Source organism: Gracilinanus agilis, chromosome 6, assembly GCF_016433145.1.
Source record: "Gracilinanus agilis isolate LMUSP501 chromosome 6, AgileGrace, whole genome shotgun sequence".
Lineage (NCBI taxonomy): Eukaryota > Metazoa > Chordata > Mammalia > Didelphimorphia > Didelphidae > Gracilinanus > Gracilinanus agilis.
The window spans coordinates 291297993-291310758 of record NC_058135.1 but is presented as its reverse complement, the minus strand read 5'-3'; the positions used below and the strand labels follow the sequence as shown (position 1 = coordinate 291310758).

The following is a 12766-nucleotide window of genomic DNA, read 5'->3' as shown; positions in this document are numbered from 1 at the left end:
CCGCCGCGGCCCCCCGCTGGATACCGCCGCGCCCCCTGTCGGCGGGGACTGCGGCGTCCGCGCTGGGGCAGCTGTGGAGGGGCGGGCAAGCTCCGAGCTGGAGTGGCGCCCCCTACCTAAGCAGATGGGCCTGAGCCGCATCACCCCCAACCGAAAAGGCCCAGCCCTCCCGCCTCCATGGCGCTCCCCTGACAGTGCCCTGGCCCCATCCCCAGCTCCTCCCCTTTAGGGTAAGCCCCGCCCCCAGAACGCCTCCTGAACACCGGTCTGACCCCACCCACTTAGGCCCGTCCCACTTTGCCCCCTGGGGGGAATCCCTGGCGCCTCCTTTTGCAGATACGACTCCCCCAAGCCTTCGGCTGGCCCATAAAACCCCGCCCCGCTCCTAAGGACCCCGCCTTCAGCCCCTCTCCCCAGGGTCTCGGTGCCGGGCGTCCACCTGCCCCGTGGCCAGGCCAATAAACTGCCTTCATACGCACACACCCCCCCCACCTCCCAATCCCTGTGCCCCGCCCCACCCACCATTCTGACTTCGAAACTCCAAGACATCGCCGGTGTCAGTCTCAGCCTTGTTGCTGGAACTTAGCACAATGCCTGGCACACAGTAGGTGCTTCGGAGATGTTCCTGGACCCCACTGGATGCCTGTTCTTGCCCTCCTGTGGCCTCCGTCTCCTCCTCGACCCTCATTTCCACCCCTCGGGTGGCCTTCCTAGCGGACCCCAAGTTACCCAGACCCCCTCTCGCCCTGACATCCTTGCCCCTGCCCGTCCTGTGTCCTGGGGTTCCGGCCCCGCCCCCACCTTGTCCGGATTCCCCCCAACTTAGTCAGCCTGCCTCCCTGGCCGTCCTACGTAGCCCTGAATCCTGCCTCCTCCATTCAGCCCATCGCGATTCCCTACCAGCTGCCCGCGCCGCCCCCTTCCCACGCCCCGGCCTCGGTCCCCTCCCTCCCGCAGCCTGCTTCAGTTCCACAGAACCTCTTTCCTGGAGAGGCTCAGAGCAAACGGCCGCCCCCAGGGAGCTTCTGCTCTCTCAGGGAAGCGGCCAGAATCCTGGTGCTGGGTCCCTAGGCAAGCCGATCAGCCGAGTGGATGTCTCCAGCCAGTCTAAAGAGCTCTGTGCACCCTCTCTTAGCCTGTGCTTGGCACCCTCTGCCCTCTCTCCTGCCAATCGGGCCAGTCAACAGGCACTCCTACTGGGTGCCAGGCTCTAGGCTTAAGTTCTGGGGACTCAAAGAAAGGCACGACGCAGTCGGGGATCTCAGGGAGCTCATTCACAGCCTGGGGCTGGAGGAGACACGGAATAAGCTGGAAATAATGATGAGAGGATGACAGTCAGCCCTGCCGAAGCCCCAGGCTGCCCCAGGACCCCGAAGGCCATTCCTCCAGGCACAGGGCTGACCAACAATTGTCCCGCCTGCTGGTTCCGGGGAACTCCAGAAGGACCCGATTTGGAAGTCTTTCTAGTGTGGAACAGCCTTCCTGGGCTCGGCTTCTTCGGCTCGGAGCACCAGGGTCAAGCAGCACCCTAAGACTTCCTGACAATCGGTCAAGGGTTGTGGGGAGGACAGACCTGCCCAATAAATACCCAGGAAGCCTTTCAGCACAGTGCTGGGCACACAGCAGGCGCTTAATAAAGCTATTCCCTTCTCTTCCACTTCCCTGACACCCAGCCCAGGCTGACTCTTCTGGAGCCAGCTCCCTCTTCCCTTCTGGAGATCCAAAGGCCTAAAGGAGATAATCCACGCCCCCCTCCCCAACCCAACTCCCGTTGCTAGGGAGATGCTAGGGGCAAACTAAATCAAATAAATATTGGGTGACTTTTTCTGGGACTTTGGGGAAGGCAGACCAAGTTGGGGTGGGGTGGAGGATGGATCCAAGGGGTTTAATGGATGGTTTCTTCTTAAAGCCAGGCCTCCTTTTAGAATCAGTTCTGAAAGCAAGGGGCCAGGCAATGGGGGTTTAGTGACTTGGCCAGGGCCACACAGCCAGGAAGTGTCTGAGGCCACATTTGAATCCAGGACCTCTCAACTCCAGGTCTAGCGCTCTATCCACTGTGCTATCCAGGTAGACTTAAAGTAAAAGAGCAGATTTGAGCTAAGCTTTGAAGAAAATTAGGGATGGGTGAGGAGGGAGAGCATTCAAGGCTTGGAATTTACACCCACGTAAAGGGAGAGAGCCGGGAAGAACAGTGAGACAACCTGTTTGTCTGGATCCAAGAAGACTGGAAAGGTAGGTTCAGATGAGGTTCTGGAGAGTTTTAAAGGCCAACCACAGGAGTTTGAATTTGGTCCTAAAGGTCCTAGGAATCGACTCGTCAACAACATTTACTGGGCAACTACTCTGTGCCTAGCACTGTGCTACGTCCTGGGGATGTAATTCATTTAACTTTCCTTCCAGAATTGAGGTTCTTTGCCATTTAGCGCATGCAGGTTTAGGGCTGGTATTAATTCGTTGTCTTTGGTAACTTTCATTTTCTTTTCTAAATCCTGTACCCTCTGTCTTAGAATGGACGCTACACATCAGAATAGATGAGGCAGTTGGGGTTAAAAGACTTGCCCAGGGTCACACAGCCAGATTTGAACTCGATAAGAGGAATCTTTTTGACTCCAGGCCGGCACTCCATCCTCTGTACCATATAGCTGTCTGCTTCTATTTATCCTTCTCCTTTTCCCCTGTGCCCTCACCAAAGGCTATTTGTTTCTGGTCACTGCCTAAATCTACTTTCCTCCTTATCAAGCCCCCTCCCAGCTTTCTCTTAGCCCCTTTTACTCCTACTTCCCTGTTGGGGTAAGAGTCATTTCTATACCATAGCCCACTGCATTACCCCCATCGTCCTCTCCGTTATGAAAACTCTTCCTGGAGTGCCTCTTTTATGTGAGATGGTTTTCTCGCTTCCTCCTCTTCCTTCCCCTTTCTCCCAGTGCTTCCCTCATTTTTACCTTTCCCTTCTTTTGAAAAAACTCCTTACCTTCTGTCTTAGAATTGATTCCAAGTACTGGTTCTAAGGCAGAAGAGCAGTAAGGGCTAGGCAATGGGGGTCAAGTGACTTGCCCAGGGTCATACAGCCAGGAAGGATCTAAGGCCACATTTGAACACAGGACCTCCGATCTCTAGCCCTGGCTCTCTATCCACTAAGCCACTTAGCTATTCCTCCAGTCTTCTTTTGGAGAATAGACTCATACCCAGACTCTCTAAGCAGCCTCCTAATTCCCTACTCATGATGAAGTTCTTCAGGGTTATATGTATTATCCTCCACAAAAAAGAATGTAAACAACTTAAAGTTGTTAAGTTCCTTATGATTTTCCAACTCATGCTTATCTTTATGCTTCACTTGAGTCTTGTGTTCAAACGTCATAGATTCTATTGGGCTCTTTTCTTTTCCTTGGGAATGCTCAAAAGGCTTCTGTTTCATTCAATAGCTATTTCACCCCCCAAAGAATTAGACTCATTTTTGCTTGGTAGGTTAATCATGGTTGTAATCTGGCTCCTTTGCCTCCTGGAATAGCACAGTGCAAGTCCTCTGCTGCTTCTAACATGATAGTCACTAAATTTTATGGGCTCCTGCCCATGGCTCTATGGTATTCGAATGGCTTCTCTCTGGTCCCTTTCAGTCTTTCCTCATTGTTCTGGGGCCTTGGAATTTGACTATAATATTCCTGGAGGTGGGGGTATTTTGAGATTTCATTTGGGAGTTCAACAGTGAACTCTTTCAGTTTCTACTTTGTCTTCTAGTTCTCTGATAGCTGGGCAGTTTTCCTTTATAATTTCCTGAAATCTAATGTCTTTGCTCTTTTTCCTGATGATGGTTTTCAGGTATTCCAATACTTAAAAAAAAACCAACCTTTTACTTTCTATCTTAGAATTGATATCAAGTATGGGTTCTAAGGCAGAAAAGCAGTAAGGGCTAAGTAACTGGTGTTAAATGACTTGCCCAGGGTCACACAGCTAAGAAGTGTCTGTGGCCAGATTTGAGTCCAGGACCTCCTGTCTTTAAGCCTTGTTCTCTATCCATTGAGCCATTTACTCCAATAATTCTAAAATTATCTTTCTTTTTGTTTTAAAACCCTCACCTTCAGTCTTAGAATCAATACTGTATATTGGTTCCAAGTCAGAAGAGTGATAAGGACTAGGCCATGGGGGTTAAGTATCTTGCCCAGTGTCACACAGCTAGTAGGATTCTTGATCTGTTTTCCAAGTCAGTTGTTTTTCCTATGAGATATTCCATACTTGTTTCTATTTCTGAGCCTGTTGACTTTGTTTTATTATTTCTTCATGTTTCTTGGAATCATTAGCTTCCATTTGACCAATTCTAATTTTTTTTAAAAAAACCCTTACCTCCTGTTTTATAATCAGTATTGTGTATTGATGCCAAAGCAGAAGAGTGATGAGAGCTAGATAATGGGAGTTAAGTGACTTGCCCAGGGTCACACAGCTAGGAAGTAGGCCAGATTTGAACCGCAGACCTCCTGGCTCAAAGCCCGACTCTCAATCACTGAGTCAACTAGCTGTTCCCCAATTGTAATTTTTAAGGAATTATTTTCTTTTTTAATAAAAATATTTTATTTTCCCATATATGTAATAACAAATTTCCACATAAGTTTTCTGAAATTATATGATCTAAATTGTCTCTCTCCCTCTCACCCCTCCCCTTTCCCAGAGCTGGCAAGCAATTTGATCTTGTTTATACATATATTGCCATGCAAAACATATTTCCATATTGTTCACTGTTGTAAGAGAATAATCATAAAAAAAAAACTCCAAATGAATTAAAGTGAAAAATCACATGATTTGATCTGTATTCCAAGTCCAATATTTCTTTTTGGGGAAGTGGATAGCACTCTTTTTCATAAGTCCCTCGGAATTGTCCTGGATCATTGTATTGCTCAGAGTAGCCAAGTTTTCACAGTTGATCATTCCATAATATTGCTGTTACTGGGTACAGTGTTTTCCTGGTTCTGCTTATTTCACTCTGCATCAGTTCATGTAGGTCTTTCCAGCTCTTTCTGAAATCATCCTGTTCATTATTTCTTATAGCACAATAGCATTCCATGGCCAATGTATACCATAATTCATTCAGCCCTTCCACAATTGATGGACATCACCACAAAAAGAGCTGCTATAAATATTTTTGTATGAGTAGGTATGTTCCCCCTTTGAAAAATCTCTTTGGTGCTATTACTAGATCTATGGCAGTGATTCCCAAAGTGGGTGCTACCGCCACCTGGTGGGTGCTGCAGTGATCCAGGGGAGCGGTGATGGCCACAGGTGCATTTATCTTTCCTATTAATTGCTATTAAAATTTTTAAAAAAATTAATTTCCAGGGGACTAAGTAATATTTTTTTCTGGAAAGGGGGCGGTAGGCCAAAAAAGTTTGGGAACCACTGATCTATGAGTATGCATTGTTTTATAGCCCATTGGGCATAATTCCAGGTTGCCCTCCTTAATGATTAGATCAGTTCACGACAGGTAGTTATTTTCTTCAGAGAGGTTTTGAACCTCTTTTTACCATTTGGCCAATTCTTATTTTTAAGAAGTTGTTTTTCTTAGTAATTTTTGTATCCTTTTTACCAAACTCTTCTTCCTTTTTAAATAATTTTTTTGCATTGCTCTATTTTTTTCCCATTTTTCCTTTACCATTCATTTTTATTTTTAAAACCTTTTTGCTCTTCTTTTAATTTCTTTATCTCTTCTGGAAATTCTTATTGAGCTTGTGACCAATCTGCATTTTTCATAGAGCTTTGCTTATAAGTGTTTTTAACCTTATTCTCTTCTTTGGAGTTTTTCTCTTGAGATTCCTTGTCTCCATAGGAATTTTTATTGTCCTTTTTGTTGTGGTTGGTTGCTCATTTTTCCAATCTACTTCTTGGCTTTGTGCTTTATATTAGAGATGAGGTCTGCTCACCTATGGGGGTGGAATGATATCTGATTTGATATTCCGACTTTTAGGTCCTTTTTCTGCATTCATAGCTGGTCTGGGAGCCTGTGCTTTCAGTGTGGTATAATCTGAAAGAAGATCTCATCATTGTCTTCCTACTCATTGATCCTTACTCAGATAGGGCCTCTGCTCCCTTGCAGCTTCAACCACTTCTCCCTGCCCTAAATTATGACTCAAAACTGGATAATAGTTGAGAGAGCTGTCAAATGGCACCTGTTCCTGCTCTCAGTGCTGGTCCAGGGCTAGACTGGGATGTCTTTCTGACTAGTCTTATTATCCCAGGGTTAACAACTCCTAGCGTCGCTCCTGCTACCCCATAGCCCATCACTACTCTCCAACCTGTCATGCTCCTAGCCAGCCCTTACCCCAATATCTAGCAACCTCTCTTTCTGTCCTCTTTAGCTGTTCTGGGATGGAAAAATGACTCACTGATTTTTTGTTGATTTTCCTGCTCGGAATTCAGTTTGGTATTTTCTTTGGTCATTTTGTAGAAGTTTTGGGGAAGGTCTAGAAGTTATTACTTTTCATTCTGCCATATTGATTCCATTTATCTGCTGGGGATACAAAGAAAAGCAAAAGGGGGTCCCCGACCTCACAGAGCTTCCAGGCTAATGGAAGGCACTAGCTGTTTGGGAGAGAGGGATGGGGCATGCAGGACCGGCTGCTACTCAGTGGGATTTGAGCTGGGTCTTGAAGTAAACTAGGAAAGCCAAGGCACAAAGGTGAAGAGGGAAGGCCTTTCAGGCCTGGGAGCCAGCTAATGTAAAAGCACAGAGTTTGGAGATGGGGAGAGCCTGTGAAAGGAGCAGTCAGGACCCCAGGGTCACCGCAACCTAAAGTGTAAGAAGACTGGAGAGGTGGGAAGGGGGCAAGGGGTGAGGGGCTTTGAAAGCCAAACTGAAGATTTCCTCTTTGATCCTGGAAGCGATGGGGAGCCACTGGAGTTTATTGGGGGAGGGGGTTCAGAGGGGGATATAGTCACATTTTTGCTTGAGGTAACTAAATGAAGGATAGACTGAACTAGGGAGACCAACCATATTCCAGGGGAGAAATAATGAGAGCCTATACCAGGGGGACACCTATGTGAGTGGAGGGAAGGGACGTGTGCAGAAATGTGAAAGGAGAAACAGCAATCCTTGGCACCTGCATGGCTACATGGGGTGAATATGAGGAGCTGAGGATGATACAGAGATTGCTGGGAGGAAAATGGTGCCTTCATTGGTAATACAAAATATTGGGGGGGGGGGAGAAAGGTTGGGAGGGAGGGTGGCTTTGGGTGGGGGGAAGGAATGAGTCCAGTTTTGGACATGCCTATGGGACATCTAGACTGAAACTTCTCAAGATAATTAGAAGGAGAGAGCTTGGGCTGGATCTCATGACATGGGATCATCTGGATGGAGATAATAGTTGAATGCGGGGATTCCGAGGAGGTCATCCAAAAAGGGTTAGGAAGCAAAGATTCTTCACTTTTGGGGTGCTCTGGACCCCTCAGACAGTAAGTCTCATGAAGCCTCGAGGCTTCGCCTTTGAATGTTTTTAAAAGAATAAAACAAAAAAAAAATAAAACAAAAAGTCAACCAATTATCATGAAATAAATTGTTTAAATCCCCCAATCCCAGGTTAAGAATCTTTTCATTAACACATGTTAAAACCAGTGGAAATGCACGTAGCCTATGGGGGGGAGGGAGTTGAAGGGGGCGTGAAGGGGAAAGTAATAACATGAATCATGTAACCATGGAAAATTTTTCTATTTAAAAAAAAAAGAATCCTTTCATTAGGGGGCAGCTGGGTGGCTCAATGGATGGAGAGCCAGGCCTAGAGACAGGAGGTCCTGGGCTCGAATGTGGCCTCAGACACTTCCCAGCTGGGTGACTTTGGGCAAGTCACTTCACCCCCATTTCCCAACCCTTACCTCTCTTCTGCCTTAGAACCGATACATGATATTGATTCTAAGATGGAAGGTCAGGTGTTAAAAAAAATCCTTTAGTTAGAAGTTAGTGAAAATGAAGATATATTTTTGCCATCCAGAATCATGAATCTCCTGAATCCCAAGTGAAGAAGTCCTGGTGTGGCAAAAGAGAAGAGAAGCAGGCTATTTTGGCGAGCCATGTCAGGGAGATGGAATGCAAAAGACTGAGCAGATGATTATGATTGGCTGTCTGGGACAAGAGAGGGAAGCGTTGAGGATGCCACTGATATAGAAAGCCTGGATGCCTGGAAGGCTAGTGCAACCCTCAACAAAAATGAAGAAATGAGTTTGGGGAAAGACAGTGCTCTGGATGTGCTGAGTGTGAGATGCCACTAGCCAGTTAGACTGGCTATATGGCAGGGGAGTGAGAATTGTCTGCTTGGAGATGATGATGGAGCCCGTCAGTGCAAGAAGAATGGGTGTAGGCAGAGCCATGGAGTAGAGCCACAGTGAGGAGGCCTGATTCTGATGGTGGTCCAGCAAAGGAGCCTGAGAGAGGCCAGCTAGGAGAAACAAGCAAGAGAGATTCAGGCCCCGAGACTCCAGAGAGGAGAGAATTTCCCAGAGGAGAAGGGGGTCGAGGCTATCGCAGGCCATAGACAGGTCAGGAAGGATGAGGGAGGAGAAAAGGCTGTCTGATTTGGCAGGAGAGCATCGATGACTTTGGAGAGACTCATTGCAGTTCAATGCTGAGGTCTGAAGCCAAGTAACGAAGGCCGGACAACAGGGAGGGAGGGAAGTGGAGACGAGGAGAGGCTTTGGCTGGGACGTGGAGAATGCGAGTCTGGGATCTGTTTGAAGGCATCAAGGAAGGAGCCAGCAGATGGGGAGTGTTTAGCGGGAGGGGATAGAGGAGACCGTGGGAGAGCTCGAGGGCACAGGTAGGGAGGATGAGGTTGGAGAGGAGAACCTTTAGGACAGCCCCACAGAGCATAGAGATGATCATTAAGCCACCGGGAGATGATGAAGTCCTGGGAAAGAATGTGGAGAGGGAAAGGAGGCCAGGATTGCACCTTGGGAATGCCCATAGCTAAAGGAAAAGCCAGTAGAGGAGCCTGAGAAGAAGCCCTCAGACAGACAGGAGAAAAGCACAGTATCCAGGAGACACTCATCGACTGCCAACAGTGCAAAATGCTGGAAGAAGACAAGAAGTCAACAAACACTGATCGGAGGACACCAGCTCTGTGTGAGGCTGTGCCGAGGATGTAGAGAAAGGCGGCAGGCGGCCTGGCCTCAAGGAGCTCCCAGTCGAATGAGGGAAACACCATGAAAACCACCGCGCTACGGAGACTAGCAACACATAACAACAATAAAGTAATCGGTGCTACAGATAAGACACATTGGAGCTAATGGCCAGAGGGAAGACTATGAACCTGAAAGGGAATCAGGAAAACCTTGCTGAAGGCGGGATTCGAGCTGGGACTCGAAGGAAGCAAGGAAAGCCGAGAGAAGAGATGGAGGGAAATCATTGCTGCCAGCATGGAAGACAGCCAGAGAAAAGGCAGGGAGATGCCACAGTAATGAAGCCAGTGCCGGAGGGCAGATTGAGAGGCCCAGAGATGAGAGGTCCTGGGTTCAAATCTGGCCTCACACTTCTCAGCTGGGTGACCCTGGGCAAGTCCCTTAACCCCCATTGCCCAGCCCTTACCACTCTTCTGCCTTAGAACCAATACCCAGTATGGATTCTAAGACGGCAGGTGAGGGTTTAAACAAAAAATGAAGCCAGCATGCCACGGCGGCACAGACTGAGTGGAGGAAGATCAAGAAGACTGCAAAGGGAGGAGGGGGTCCGAGTCTGAATGCCGGAGGATTTCATGTTTGAACCTGGAGATGATAAAGTGAGGCTGAAGCCTGAGGGAAAAGCCGCCGATTCTGGCAATTCGAAAATCTTTGGTGACTTTGGAGACGACGGCGGCTTCAGCTGAGCAAACAGGTCGGACCACGAGGGACTGAGAAGTCCACGAAAGGAGCCTTTTTTTAGAAGCTGGGCCACATGTAGAATTGAGTGACTGATAGGATCAGGTGAAGGTTTTTCTTTTTTTTTAAAGGCTGGTCCTGGATGGGTTTGTAGGCTAAGTAAATTCTGTAAAGTGCCTACTATGTGTCAGGCACGTGTGTTTTTTATATATATAATAGTACGTGATCTCACTTGAGCCTGGCAATAACCTTGGGAGGTAGATGCTATCTATATCCTCATTTTACAGAGGGAGAAGCTGAAGCAAACAGAGATTAAGGGACTTGTCTAGGGTCACACAGCTAGTAAGGGTCTGAGGCTAGGTTTGAACTCAGGTCTTCCTCACGCTAGGCCTAGCACTCTATCCAATGTCTCCCATAGCTACCCCCAGTGAACTAGTGAGGGATGATTGTGGGAACCAACTTCAGGAGACTGACGGAGCCGGTTGGGATCATTAAAAGCACAATGATTTGCCTGAGCAAATGAGACACAGAGTCAAGGAAGAGAGAGAAGATCCCAGCGAATAACCTCCAGGCAGAGGGAGAGGGGAAATGTGGGAGGGCCACAGGGTCATCCACACGGGTCACCCATGCGTGGAAATGGAGTGGGTTCCTTTGTTCCCCACACCAGGGACGGTGGAGGCGGAGAGAGCTGGAGAGAAGAGAGGGCTGGGGCTTCTGGGAAAAGATGCACAGAGCTTCTCGCCACCCATCCCCGCTTTTATCCCCAACTTCAATCCTGCCCTGTCTCCAGGGACTTTGGGGGAATTTCCTTTTGTGTGAGGCTCTCTCCCTTGGTCGATCTGGCAGATCTCCACCCTGTTGGGAGAGCGCCTTCACTTCGGGTTGTCTGGATATATTCTCATCCATCTGCCTCCTCTGCTTTCTTTGGGGCTCCAACGGGATAAAGGGATTTATTTGCTATGTGTGTTCATTGTACACATGGCATCTGGTGGGAATGGAGTCAAGCCTCGAACACAGAGCCTCGTTAGGGCCTCCTCCACTAAGGATTAGTGCACACTGAACCCTGAAATTCGTTCCCCTAACCAGCTAGTGAAGGGAGTAGACAGATGGAATTCTAGGCCTGGATCTCCTCTCTCTGAGGGGATCACAGTACCTCCCTCGAGCCCTAATCTTCTGCCTCCTCTTCGGACAGGAATTAAAGTTGGCCTGGAAGAGGGTCAGGGGAGGAGACTCTAGAGATCTCTATCCTTGCCTCCCTGAGAGTCACGTGTAGACACACATAACCGTGTGGACACACATAACCTACACAGCATGGGCCCGAAAACCCACGCTCACATCGCCTCCGGGTCATGTGGAAGGCTCCGAGAGGAATGAGAGCTGGAGAAACTGCTGGGGGAAATGCAACAGTGAATCTATTGTAATGGCGGGGCACCAGAGATGTTATTATTATTATTAAAATGTAATCAAAGTGGTTTGTGGGTTCACACTGGGTTGAAGGAGAGACAGGACCAACCAGGATAGGGAGACCAGGGTTCACTGCCAAGCTGTTAACTGTCACAGGAATGACAGTTAGGCCAACAATCACTCAGCCCACCTAGGCCAGGGCCTATGGAACCAGCAGGCAGAAGGTAAAAGTTTATAACAATTTAATTGGGGGAAATAATAATGAAGGATGGGAATAAGGGATTCTATACTTACAACCTAAGGGCAAACCACAGGGGCAGGGCAGGACTTGACTACACTATTCTATTGACCTAAGCCAGGCAGGGCCCAAAGGAAGCAGTACTGAAGTCACAGGGAAGCTCCTCCAAGCCTGGTTCCAGCCAGGTTTGGTCAGCTCAGCTAAAGGGCCTGAGGATGGCTTTCAATTGGGGTCTCACGGTAAATCCAAGGATAGTCACAGGATGCCAAGAGCCAACTCCACCAGGTGATCCAAGGTACCCAGGTAGGGAGAGTGAGTTTGAAATGCTGTCTACCAGATCATAAACCACTTCCCCACTTGGTACTGTTCTGCAGGTCTGTTGTCCACTGCTGAAAGCCTCCACCTCTCAGGATCCCAGGGAATCTGGATGCAGTTTTTCCCTAACTCTGAGATCTCCCAGGGTTAGCAACAGTTATGTTCCCAACCACTAATGGAGTCTCTCTCAGAGCACAAGCTCCACTTCCTGCTCCTTCATTCCATCTTGGAATCCTCCAGCCCTTCCTTCTAGGTCCAACACTAATACTAAATTAATTTTCCTTACAACACTATGAAGGAGGAACAAAAGGAATACTTGGGTGCAGAGAGTATCAACACTGAGGTGAGCCCCACTGAGGTCATGTAACAGGCTCCCAAGTGGACTCAGAGTGGCTGGCTGCCACCTTCCAACTCCATTCAGCATCCCGCAAGTCGGAGTAGAGGAGGCCAGTGGACTGGGGTTTGGCAAAACACAAGACGTGGCAGGGCAAGGGGAGAGCAGAGGATAGCAAAACATTGAACTGGCTTGCCAACAAGGGAAGAAGAGAAGAGAACGTTTAAGACAGCCACCATTCGGTAGGGAAGAAAGGGAATCCTGAACAGGGACAACGTCCCAGGTGAAATAGGCCCAGATGACCAATGGTTTAGGAAGAGGAAGGGATGGGAAGAGATAAGATGAGAAGGGGAGAGATTGGATCAAGGAATTTCAGAATTCTCCACAATAGAAATGTGGGGCATCATAGGATCATAGCTTCGGAGCTAGACGATCTAGTCCCACCTCCTAATTCTGCTGAAAAGGACCTGAGGTCCAGAAAAGTCCTAGAGGTAGCAAATAGAAGAGCCATGATTTAAACCCAAGTGTCTAAATCCAAATCCCGTACTTTTCCTACTGGCCCACATTGCCTTCCGATCAATAAAGACCAAAGGTGTGCCTGGCCCTGTGGGTAGGTAAGGTGGAACAAAGGAGTAGGTCATAAGACTGGA

The 12766-nt window shown here is 48.2% G+C and overlaps 1 protein-coding gene across 1 annotated transcript in view; it reads right to left on the bottom strand.

Annotated features, from left to right (window-relative positions):
- ANKRD13D (ankyrin repeat domain 13D) overlaps positions 1-688 on the bottom strand; it is a 37802-nt gene extending 37114 nt beyond the window's left edge. Inside the window, exons 1-2 of the mRNA XM_044682044.1 lie at positions 523-688; positions 25-116 (exon numbers count right to left, since the gene is read on the bottom strand). Coding sequence (XP_044537979.1) covers positions 25-116; positions 523-688 — 258 coding nt within the window. The remainder of the gene's footprint in view (positions 1-24; positions 117-522) is intronic.
- Positions 689-12766: the final 12078 nt, after the last annotated feature.